The 12,887-nt window shown below is 44.9% G+C and overlaps 1 protein-coding gene across 1 annotated transcript; it reads left to right on the top strand.

Annotated features, from left to right (window-relative positions):
- Positions 1–1,965: 1,965 nt before the first annotated feature.
- Positions 1,966–11,319, top strand: fbxl22 (F-box and leucine-rich repeat protein 22; the record flags this gene model as incomplete). The annotated part of the gene is made up of 2 exons (XM_080737392.1): positions 1,966–2,303; positions 10,965–11,319. 2 exons carry the CDS (start codon positions 1,966–1,968, stop codon positions 11,317–11,319), a joined length of 693 nt encoding a protein of 230 aa, XP_080593518.1.
- Between the last annotated feature and the right edge of the window lie 1,568 nt (positions 11,320–12,887).

Genomic DNA, 12,887 nt, shown 5'->3' with positions numbered 1-12,887 from the left:
AGTATTCTTTGTGTTTCTTAAAAGGTTAGAAAACATGGGTACTAGGCAGGGTTGAAATATTCCCAATATTAAACCTGTAGGAGTACAGTAAGATGTGCACACTAGCAAGGACACTGTTTGCAAACCCGTGTAATCTTCTCCTGCCTTTAATGGTACTCAGCTGAAGAAAACCATTGATCTGTCAACTAAAAGCACTGAGGCAAATGGGTAAATGCTCCCACAAGGCTTTATGTTGCTCCTTTCCCTCTATTGAACATCTCCACCCACACACAGGAGCTTCCATCAGGACACGTGCCAGCCAGTCATCCCCTCCACTTAGGCAGGAACAAGCCCTCCTGTATGCTAAAAAGGAACAGCTGCTCTTGGTGACTCTCTCGCAGGTGGCTGTCTATGGACTCGCTACTCTGTCCTCATTTAAGACACAAGTGGCCTTTTTCCCCCTCCCAGCGTTTAGGTCACAGCTGCTAATAAGCTCACGTTGCCTTGTTTGTGTAACACCGAGGAGGAGTGCTCTGCCACAGAACGTTATGACTCACGAGTCACAGTAACGGGCAGGGTTTTCCTGACGCCCCCATGGGCTTGATGGGCAGGAGATGCGTATATCAGTATCAGGTACAGCAGGGAATGACTGGTTGAGTACTCGGTGCTCTGTGATGCAACAGATGCTACTGGGCACGTTTTGAAATGATTCCGCCATGTACTCCAGCGCTGCCTCTACTGGAGTCACAGCGCCTCCTGGAGGGCATCCACAGGAGAGAGCGCTGCCTGGGGCTACTGGGGCGGGCGGGGTAACCAAGCACCATGCTAGGGATGCTTCGTGCCTCCTCTGAATTTTCTCATCTGTCCAGCACATATCCAATTTCAAACATATGTTAAGACATATTCATTATGCTCATGCACCTGGTAGGTGTATACTGTACATAATAAAGTGCCCCCCCCCCCCAAAGTATGTGCTACCTTTTTGGAATTCAATTCCTATTTTTTATGTAGATTTGACTTTAGGTCTAGCACTCCACTGAGAAAACCATTGCTGATGCACACCTTCTTTTTCTTATATATTAAAGTGCTCCCCCATGCCCACACCATTCTCTAGTTTGTGAAAATTCCCAGAAGGGAAGCAGCTGGAACCACCACATCATGCACCAACAACCAAATGTTCAAAGACATACAGTAGGTCATGCATCTTGCCCTTGCATGTTCAACATCACCGGATCCTTGTCTGCTTGCTTTATTAGACTTAGTTGCAGTCTAATAAAGTGGCTACGAAGGGTACAGTACTACTGTTGCTAACTGACTTTAATCTACACACAGCACATTTTGCAATGAAATGGGGGGAAAAGAATAAGGAATCAAAGTATTCCCTTACTACTTTTGAGAAGTATATATTTATCAATATTTATCAATTAAACATGCGGTATAAAATGTATTACCAAGGCAAGAACCATTGTTATAACAGAAATAACGACCAAACACAAATCTCTGAACTGTGTGTGTGTGTGTGTGTGTGTGTGTGTGTGTGTGTGTGTGTGTGTGTGTGTGTGTGTGTGTGTGTGTGTGTGTGTGTGTGTGTGTGTGTGTGTGTGTGTGTGTGTGTGTGTGTGTGTGTGTGTGTGTGTGTGTGTGTGTAAAAGCCCCACGCCTATCTTAGAGAATTAGGCCAGGCCACTGTAAAAACATCTGTCCTCTGCCTGTTGAGAGCCATTTGGCAGATGGAAAGGGAGTGTGTGTGGCTCACACACACACCTTCCATCGTTGACAGTGCTGCTGGCAGTTGTCTTCCCAAAATAACCCCCATTCCACGGCCTTATATGTGCAGGGCTCAAGTGTGAGCCTAAAGGAGGCATCATGTATCTGGGCCACACAATACAGACTGGAGGCTCATTGTTGCCGTGTGTCAGGAGGCCGTATCGCTGCCCCTCAGGGAAGGAGGCCTCCTCTCTGTCTGTCTCTGTCACTTGCCTCAGCATGCAGCTCACCCAGCTCAACCGCGAGTGTCTCCTCCACCTCTTCTCCTTCCTGGACAAGGACAGCCGGCGGAGTCTGTCCCTCACGTGCCACGGGCTCCGCGAGGTCTTCCTGGAGCCGAGCCTCTGGTCGCTGCTGCACTTTAGCTCCCCTTCTCAGCTGAAGAGGGATAACTTTGTGCTGGGACCCTCGCTGCGCTTCCTGTCTATCTGCTGGTACTCCAGCAGGGTCCAGCAAGTGTGCAACGTCGAGGACTGGATGAAGAGCGCGTTCCAGAGGGACATCTGCAGTAAACACGACGGCCTGGTCAGCGGTTTCCTGGCCAACGTCTGCCACACGTGAGTTCATGCCAATGCCTGCATTTGTTCTGTGCCGTTTCTCCACACATCCTAAATGTAATGACACCAGGTATGCTGTAGGTCAGTGTTTCTCAACCACTGTGCCTGGGGACCTTTGGTGTGCCCCTGAGAAGGGTCAAGTGTGCCCCTTGAAACTGCTTGAAAGCAAGTATTGTATTTATCATTTTAAAAATGATTTAAACTAGTGAAAACAGCCGATCTACAAGCACACAGCGCCTCGCGGTGCGAGGCGTTGTGTGCTTGTAGATCTGCTGTTTTTACTACTGTCGTGCGACAGCCTTGTATGATGAAGCAGGGCTTTACTTTGCGAAGAAACGTACACATTTGAAACTTGGAGATACAAGGTTTCTTCCCGACAGAGACGATATTTACACCCCTGTATTATGTTGGTGTGCCCATGGATTCTTGGGACATGAAAAGTGTGCCCATGCAGAAAAAAGGTTGAGAAACACTGCTGTAGAAAGCAAAATCTCATCAGTGATGAAATGCAAAGACACATACAAAATGTAACTATGGTTTCACCTTGGGGGGGGGCTTTGTTTCATAATGTTGTATTCTAGATCAGGGGTCTTCAACGTTTTCAGGCCAAGGACCCCTTAGCAGAGAGAGATATGAAGCAGGGACCCCCACTACATGTTGTATAAATGTGTGATGCAGATTTCCATCGAGTCCATAGATGCATTCACTTGTTTGACAGCACTGTCATCCGTCGATGTTGGATTCATGTTAATGTGTGTTTTCAGACATTTAACCACTCAAATCGTCGATATTTTGTATACTTTCACTATGTACTTGGTCTGCTCTTTTTACCTCTACAGTACACCAAACCTATATTGGCGTTGAGAGCTTGTAGATCTGCTGTTTTTGGCTTAAGTTCTCCTCAGAATTGGGATGCGAGGGTTCAAGTTGTACATTTTCAAAGAATTATTCTATCACACAAAGATTTGTCGGCCCCCCTGTAGTAACTCTGAGGACCCCCTAGGGGTCGCGGGCCCCCTGTTGAAGACCCCTGTTCTAGATCAGTGGTTCTAAACCTTTTCAGGCCGGGACCCCCAAAATAATCATGTTTTAACCCCCCACCCTACGAGCACCAAGAGTTGAGGCATAACAATTTGTATAACACGGTTCTGTTGTGAAAATAGCAGATCTACATGCTCACAACGCCTCGCAACATGTAGATCAGCTATTTTCACAATTTCTGCCTCTAATATTTGACAATTTGGCCAATGTTTAATTTGTCATTTTAGAGGTATTAAAAAGTCCTTAAATTGTCTCTTTAGAAATGTGCAGATACCCTCTATCTATGCACTGAAACTTCATGTTGGTTTGTTTACTGTTGAGTGAGAAAACATTGTTGCACACATTAAGTCAATCATCAGGGGACCCCCCAAAATAATTTGGGGACCCCCCTGGGGGTCCCGACCCACAGGTTGAGAACCACTGTTCTAGATAACATAATTATTCACAACCAACTCGGGAGAGCGTAGCAACTGGTGAATTGACAGCTGCCTGACAGGAGAGTCCAGACCTTGGTGTCAGCTCTGTATGGCCCACATGTCATTCACACCTGTCATTCACACACAGACCTGCTTCAATAGCATACAACAGGGGTCTTCAACAGGTGGTCCGGGACCCCTAGGGGGTCCCCAGAGTTACTACAGGGGGTCCTCCAAATCTTTGAGTGATAGAAACCTTTTTTTCTCCTTTTTTATGTTAACCACTTGAACCCTAGCGTCCATATTCTTTAGCCAAAAGTAGCCGATCTACAAGCTTACAACGCCTCGCAGCAGAAAAAGAGCAGACTAAGTACAGAGTGAAAGGTCAAGTTTATTAAGTATTGACAGTATTGACAAGTGGTTAAATATCTGAAAACACAAATTGACATGAATCCAAAATACACTGATGATAATGCTGTCAAACAATGAAGCTATATGGAATCTATGAACAGGTTGTGGGGGTCCCTGCTTCATCTCTCTCTCAACTAAAGGGTCCTTGGCCTGAAAACGTTGAAGACCCCTGGCATACAACTTACTAGAGTTGGGTATATTTACCTCTAAATGCTGCAAGAGGGGTAGAAATGACTTACTAAAGTAGTTACATTATCACTGAGGATTGTACTGTGAATAAATAGCACCCAGCCACCTACATGACCTATGATGGAAGTTACTGTTGAGGGAAAACAGTGTTTGCCACGATCAATCAGCCCCTCTCTTGAGTTGTCACAGCGATAACAGAGGTTAGATAGGAGCATTTGTTCACTTTTAACTTCCTGCATTGATCGATTCTCACTGTTTTGCCCTGATAGAAAAACTACAGTACCGAATCTGTAGGTCGAAAACAAGCGTGACAATTGTGTAAACAAGTTAAAGAACTGCCAATCTTTTGTTATTATTTCCCCAGTTTAATTTGATTGTTTCTTAAATTAGGATCTTGCCAGTTCCATTGACTTTTTGTCCTTCTGGGTTGCCAGCTTCAGGGAGGCATCAGCCCTGAACAGAATAATGAGGTCTCTGGACAATTTCCCCCAGCCAACCAGTAATAACCACTGACGTGCAGGGAGCCTGGCCACTGCCACACTCTACCAGTGGCGTCAGTTCAGAAAAAGCTAAGGTATGGCAACATGACTGGTGTCTTGCACGCGCGCAAGACACCAGTCATGTTGCCATACCTTAGCAACAGGCATGATACATTCATTTATACATTCTATTTTTCCCCGTTTCTATGGTTTCTTGGGCTGGATGGTTGTTCAAGTGCAGCTAAACTTACCAAACCTGTCATGACTCATAGTAAATGTGACACAATTAACAATAATGAATTGCACCTGTAGCTGACCTGCGGAACCTGGGAATCTACCATTTTGTCAAGATGGGGAAAATATAATTATAATACCTTGTTAAAGTGACCATGTTGTTAAATGTTGCATTTGTAGTTATTTTACTGTAATTTAACAACATAATAACCAGCGCAGATAGACAAAGAGACATTCATGGATTTATTATTTAAGAGTAACTTTTATCCCCCCCGGGACCCAGGGTATGGCAGCTGCATACCCCTGCCATACCCAATTGACGCCCCTGCACTCTACAGCTGTATGAGACAAGGAGACCAAAGAGGGGAGGGCCTGGCTCTTTTGCAAAAAAAAAAATGAGCTCGCTTGTATCCCCCCCGTGAGGATTTCCTCCTGCATTGTGAAATCAGAGAAGTGAGCCAGAGCCATAAGGCCAGTCAAAACTGGAACCACGTACTTGGTCTGGTGTCCCCATCTCACCCCCTTAAAACCACCACAAAATGGCACACTGCTAAACTCTCCAGAATCGTTGCAGTGAAAAAGAAAACAAGTGCACGTGACAGATTTGGGGTAGGAGGAGGAGAGAGAGCTGTGGTGGAGATAAAGAGCGATTTGGCCAACAGACCCTCCCACTTCCCTGCAGACTGTGAAGATTTACACACAGGGGTGTCACAATGGGGGGGAAAAGTGGGACTGAGTTACTAGGGCCCAAGGCGGTGGGGCCTTTATTATTTTATGCTTTAGCTATTGAAGAATAGTAGATATACAAGCTCACAGCGTGGCACTGAGTGCCGCGCTGCAAGCTTGTAGATCTGCTATTTTTGAAAAGTTGTGAAAATGTGTGCAAATCTTTGAATATATGTATTTTTTAAGCGAACATTTGTAACTCACATTTTGCTTCTGGGGGTCCCTGGAACTAAATATTTTGAGATGGGGGTCCATGGCCAAATACATATCATTTTAGGGTTCCTTGACACGAAAAGGTTTGAGTACCACTGACATATAAACATAGGTTTTTCAGAAAAACCTTAGAGGGATTTGAAATATTCAAAGACTTGCACAAATTTTCAAGATAAAAAAAAAATAGCAGATATACAAGCTCACAGCACGGCACCAGTTAAAGCACAAAATAATGCGTACATAATAATGCGTTCCCAGTCTAAAATGGGTTAAAACCCCTCCCCCTATGAAGAACATTCATGGGGGCCCCCGCAGTGAATCCTTGTACCCAGGGCCCAGAATCTGGTGCGACACCCCTGTTTACACGGGCAGGTGGAGCCTACAATTGGCTCTTTGTTGCTTGGCAGAGGAATGAGCATGTGCGTCTGTTGGTCTGCCTCTTCCCGGATAAGGTTTAGGCTTCACATACTCTCTCTAACACCAACATCAGATCTGTGGCTGCTTTTTGAGGGGAAAAACTATAAAATTTCGAATATCTTTAGGACTCGGTTAATCTGTGTAATTTTTACGCAGTTTCAAAGTTAATAGTGCTCTAATGCCGGTTGGCTGTGATGGTGCATCAGCCATGGGCATTGAGCGTAACATATTTTGTTCTTGTAAGATAGTCAAGCATGATTAAAAATCACAAGTTTATTGAAATGGCCGTCTTTGAGCCAGTGGCTCACACCCACAAAGCGTTGGTATGAAAAGAAGATTAGTCATAGCATCTTGTGAATAAAGATGAAAGTTTATTAAGCCCCAAAGGTGGATTTAGTTGTTTCAGTAGCATTTACAGCAGCAATAGAAAGTAGGATAAAAAGAACTGCCCAAAAATAGAATGTTGTGAAAATGTAACACAAAAATGCTGTAACCCAATGAGGTGAATGCAAGATGCACGGTTTGGTCCTCTGGAATTTAGCGGACGACTTGACCAGACAAAATAACTGTTAAGGAAACCAAACAGGTCATTAGCGAGATGATTACAGGGTTTAGAGCTTGGTTTGGAGACCTGCCACGGGCTTTGCAGTGAGCTGCCTTCATCGCAAAACCACATCTTGCTCCCCATAGCGCTAGCTACTGTATAGCCTTACTGTATGTCAACATAGGTATGCTTCTGTATAACTGAGGTAAGAGAGTGTTAGGGAAATGCTGCTGAGTGCTGACATTAATGCAGCACATGATGGAGGAAAGAAAATAGCAAATCTGTTCACTTGTGACATTAAACAACTGTCAAAGCAAGGGCAGATTATGTTAATAGCTACCTTGGAGACAAATTGGATGATGTAAGTTGTTTTCCTTCACTTTGTCTGTTAGAGCACCCAGATAACAGATGGCTTTCCAAATCCCACATCATGACTTGCTATATTTTATCTGTCATTCCCAAGGCTAGAGGTTTTATAATCTATTCCTGAGGATGCCAGGGAACTGGTGGTGAAGGCATGCGGATGAAATAAATCTGTCACAGGGGAAGTTTTCAAAACTAAAAATTACACTTACAAAACTAGTTCTTCTGCCGACTCAACTACTAGTCGGCTTTGTTTGTTTTAGGCCAAAGCGCCTGATATCTGGTGATATTTTGGTATCGCCTCTGAGGTGAGGTTGAGGTGCCAAGCCAGCTGGTGATGTAAAAACACTGCCTCCTACTACTGATTGCTCAGTGAAAATTATTATCACTTGCTTAATTTCATCCTTGTCACGATCTCCCCTGTATGGTAGCGCCAGAATGCTGTTGACAATTTAAAGCTTTAGCCATTGTAATTGTGAAATTAATAAATATTGAGCAACTGGCCTATTTCTCACCTAATGTATTATCTTAAACCTAAGCCATGTTGAGCCTTCTCTTATGCAGGGGGTTGGATGTCTCGTATGACAACCAACTAGGGGTTACTACCTTCAGTGCAAAGTGAAGCTAGTAGAATCAACACCCTTGCATCGCAAATCTACAACCCTGAGTGATGCAACATGTTGTGAGCTTGTAGATCGTACATTTTTGAAAATGCTTGCCTACATAAAAGGCCTTGTGTCACATCATAGATCATGCGATCATGCAGATCATGCTAGGGGATGGCAATTGCCACCCCTAACTGGGACCCCAAATGACACCCCTGGTACCTTGAAAAGTAGTGTTGGAGTGTCATTGGGTGCGTTTACATGCACAGATGTATTCCACTTATATTCGGAATGACTGCTCATTCAGAATAGAAATGCTCATATAAACGTTTAGGAATGGCCATTCCGGTCTGACCCGAATGAATTTTCATTCTGGTCTGAAGAGGTGGTTTATGCCGTTTCAATCGGGATACATTTGTCATATAAACGCTCCATTCGGAATGAACTGCTGTCTGAACTGCCCCCCCCCCCCCCCCTCCGACCTGAAGTAGGCCTACTTTGCGCATGCCTTAAGTTCTATTCCGAATTAATCCTTTGGTCATGTAAACGACAGTGGAATGAGAGATACTTGTATTCAGGTCCCATGTAAACGTTTGGGCACCCAAATTAATGAGTCTCGCAGGAGGGTTTTGAGGCAGCAATTAAAGATACAAATTATCACAATTTGCACCTTGAAAAAAATATACCACCTTGTAACCATTGCATTCAGTGTGGGATTTAGCTTTTTTTTAAATTTATTGAAAGATACTCAAATACTTGTACATTCTTCAAAATATACAGAAAGAGAGAGAGTGAGAGAGATGAGGAGGAGACTAAATCATGAGAAACTGTTGTGTAGATGCCTTTTTGTGTGTGTGTGTGTGGGGGGGGAACATCTGCACAAAGCTTGGGGAGGCGCCATGAGAGCAGGCAGAGTCATTATGTAACAGAGTTTGATGAGGCTTTTATTCCTGTTTACCTCTAGTCTATTCATCCCTCCAATGTGCCGCCAACGCTGACTTACAGCCACCGCTATTCACAGACGCCAACCGGACCTCTAAAAAAAAAAGAAATACCACTGCCTTTGAGCTCTTGTCATTCGAAAATTCCTCTGGTTCTCTCTGTGTCAACACCGCGCAATCACATCCGCTGATAAAGCCCGGAATTGGCCCCCCTCGCAACAATGAAACGAGGGGCACGTGGATTTGACTGCTCTTGCCCCATGTACTGTACAAAGGTTATTGGGACGGTACCCACAGTGCTCGATGGAGACTGGAATGTGTTTGCCTCACATGTGGTAAAGTGTAGAAAGATTATGTAAGTCTTTATGTAATCTGCATCAGTGAACGGGAATGACATCCCCCTGAAGCTGCTGCCATCAGCTGTGTCTGCCAGCCCTGTCCAGCCCTGCGCTCGCTGCTGCATTGTGAGCTTTCCACTTGGTTACAGCACTTCCCCCGATGACACCCAGAAGCAACACATAAATCCCTTGATTTACTGCAACCATCCGCCGCTCTCATTTCACATCATTTTCCCATTTCTTAATTTTATTAACCCTTTTAGGCCTAAAATTATTGAATGCTTTAACCAGTGAAAAATAGCAGATATACAAGCTCATAGCGCGGCACCGAGTGCCGCGCTGCGAGCTTGTAGATCTGCTATTTTTGAAAAAAGTCGTGAAAATTTGTGCAAATCTTTGAATATATGTATTTTCAAAGCGAACGTTTGTAATTGTAACTCAAATCTTGCTTCTGGGTGGTCCCTGGAACTAAATATTTTCAGATGGGGGTCCGAGGCCAAATACATGTCATTTTGAGGGTCCTTCACATGAAAAGGTTTGAGAACCACTGACATAGTAGTCTCTCAAGAACAGACCAACTGAGCTCCAGTTGAATTGAAAAGGACCTTTTCTTTGACGATGGCTAGCCAGATTGCTGACACAGAAACACAGGTTTTTCAAAAAATCTTAGAAGGATTCAAAAGACACTTATAGAATCGGGTCAAAATTCTAATTTTCACGATTTTTCAAAAATAGCAGATCTATTTTTCAATAGTCAAACATCCACAAATTGTTCTGGGCTACAGGACCTCTGTTTTGTGTCGTAATTTTACAAAGTTGTGTAGGCCTAGGCCTATGTATAGCTCGGGATTTGACAGTGTACTGCACAGAAGCACATATGCCCAACGGGACTGCACATAGAGAAAGAAAGGATAGCATAAAGAAAGGATGGCTCGGTCTCTGTATTAAACTGCTCTATTGTGAGATGGATCGTGTTGCTGTCTGTCAATGGTGTCGTTTACAAGTCATTGACATAATGGCTCAGATCAGGGCCCCCATCCATATGCTATGTGCTGTTATCTGATTCTGTTCCAAACACTTGAGATGTATTCTTCTCACAATCGGCACACACGCCACAAAGCATTGCTTACTCAAGATGAGTCCTTGGCCAAACAAACTAATCCCTTTTCGGCTACGCGATGTGCCCTAAGGCCGTGGTTACCAAGAATTACACAAAATGGGACTGCTACTCCACCTCATGTGATGTGTGTCTGCGTGTTATTTAGCCACTGGTAATGACTTGATGGTTCAGAGAATGTTAGAGAGGCAGGGGCTGAAAAGGGCCTTTTCGTGGAATCACCGAAAATAGCAGGCCTCCAAGCTCACAACGCTCCTATTTTCGGTGTGTGAAACCACACTGAACTAGGCATAATCAAGTCAATACTGGCGATCCGGGCCTAACAGCATGGATTTCTACACAGAGAGGGCAATTCTTTCAACATAAGATGCTGCATTCAAGTTCAGGAGAGTTTGGACACGGCAATTCTAATTGAATGCTGCCTTAGGGTATGGGATGGAAAGAGGGCATTTGCATTTCTTTCACCATAGTAAAAACTGCATTTATGGTCTGGAAAAAGGGCAGTTTTAACAGACAGATAAAAGGGCAGGGGCTCAAGCCCCCTTTTGTCTATGTGTGCATGTGCCTGTGGTTCACCCTGCCTGACTGCTCTCTCTCTCTCTCTCTCGCCCTCTCTCTCTCTGACAGGTGCCCCAACCTGCTGTCTCTGACCCTGTCTGGCTGTGGACACATCACGGACGAGGACGTGACCGCCGTGCTGCAGGCCTGCGGAAAGCTCCGTCGCCTCCGCCTGGAGAACTGCGTCCGCGTCACCGACCACGCGCTGCGGGCGGTGGCGGCCCACGGCGGCAGCCTGCTGGAGGAGGTCCAGGTGGACTTCTGCCGGAACGTCACCCAGGCGGGGCTGCGGGCCATCCGGGAGCGGAGGCCCGGCGTCCGGCTGAGCGCCGTGAGGAGCGGCGACATGCTCCCGGACAGCAAGCCTGACCCCGAGAGGGTGCCGCTCAGGAGGACGCTGCAGAAGGTCCTGCTGTTCTCCTGATAGCAGTGCTGCTATTGAAAAATAGCAGATATACAAGCTCACAGCGCGGCACCGAGTGCCGCGCTGCGAGCTTGTAGATCTGCTATTTTTTGTGAAAATGATGAAATCTTTGAATATATGTGTTTTTTAAGCGGACATTTGTAACTCAAATTTCGCTTCTCGGGGACGTCCCTGGAACTAAATATTTTGAGATGGCCAAATACATGTCATTTTGGGGGTCCTTCACATGAAAAGGTTTGAGCACCACTGACATAGAAACATAAGTTTTTTCAAAAAACCATAGAAGGTTTTGAAATATTCAGACTTTTCACGATTTTTCAAAAATAGCAGATCTACAAGATCGCAGCCCGGCACTCGGTGCCGGGCTGCGAGCTTGTATATCTGCTATTTTTCAATAGTTAAAGCACATAATAATGCGTTCTCAGTCTAAATGGGTTAAACCCCATTTTAAAAAAGAACATTCATGGGGGGCCCCGCAGTGAATGCTTGTACCCAGGGGCCAGAATTTGGTGCGACACCCCTGGAAGCACGCAGGCTTTTCTCAGGGACCACAAGGAGGAGCACTACAAGATCAGCTCTGCGCCTCCATTCTGCTACTTTCCCCAAGTCATCACTGGCTAGGATTCTTTATCTGATGTGTGTCTGTATTTAATGGGAATGTTGATACAAATAGTTTTGTTTTTTTACACTTTTATATTTATTTTACATACACAAGTTTATTACTGTTCCTTATGAAGAAGACGTTCTGCTTCGTCTTTGATTTATTTTTGAAAGTTCTTCCCATTGGAGGGACTATGTCTTAATAAAAACGGATGGCCTTTTGAATAAGAATGTGTCCTTACTATGTGTGTGTGTGTGTGTTCACATCACATGAACAACTGACAACTGTTTAAAAAATCACACCCGTGTGAACTGAGCGGTGGTTCCCCCCCCCCCCCCCCCTGTGTGTGTGTGTGTGTGTGTGCGTGTGTGTGTGTGTGTGTGTGTGCCTGGTCTGGCCTGGCCTGAACAACAGCGCCCCTCCCTTAACATGTGTGCTCAGAAAAGGTTACTGCAGGCTACAGACAGACAGACAGACACGCAGACAGACAGACAGACCCACACACACGGCCACGTATAGGAGCGTTTTGTGACCACCGCTCAAAAATCACCTTCATACTTGCCTGATATCATTATTCCCATGAATAGAACATGAGTCTATAAATTATAATCTGCTTTGCTTTTAGTACCGTCTGCACAGAGTTCCCTTGGGTAAATCTGCCCTAGGAACAGTGTTGCCAGATGGGAAATGTTGAATTATCGTACCTGAGGCTTCAAATTATGGTATTTGAAAGAAAACTATTGTACACAGTCAAAAAGAGAAATCACACGTGTAAATGTGTAATTTCACACAAAAACAAAACCTTGTTTGAGACTCCTACGAGACAAAAATGCAACACATAAGCTGCATTGAGGTAGGAAGCTTCCTGGACTCAAATAACATTCTGAAACTGGACTGGAATGACGTGCCCAGTGTTTTTAATGCCTCCAAGTACAGATCTACGGTCAGATTTCCTGATTTCCTGACT

This window comes from Nannobrachium achirus (genome assembly GCF_963921795.1).
Source record: "Nannobrachium achirus genome assembly, chromosome: 11".
In the NCBI taxonomy this organism is placed as follows: domain Eukaryota; kingdom Metazoa; phylum Chordata; class Actinopteri; order Myctophiformes; family Myctophidae; genus Nannobrachium; species Nannobrachium achirus.
Note: the sequence above shows the minus strand (reverse complement) of the source record. Positions and strands in the feature narration are given on the sequence as shown.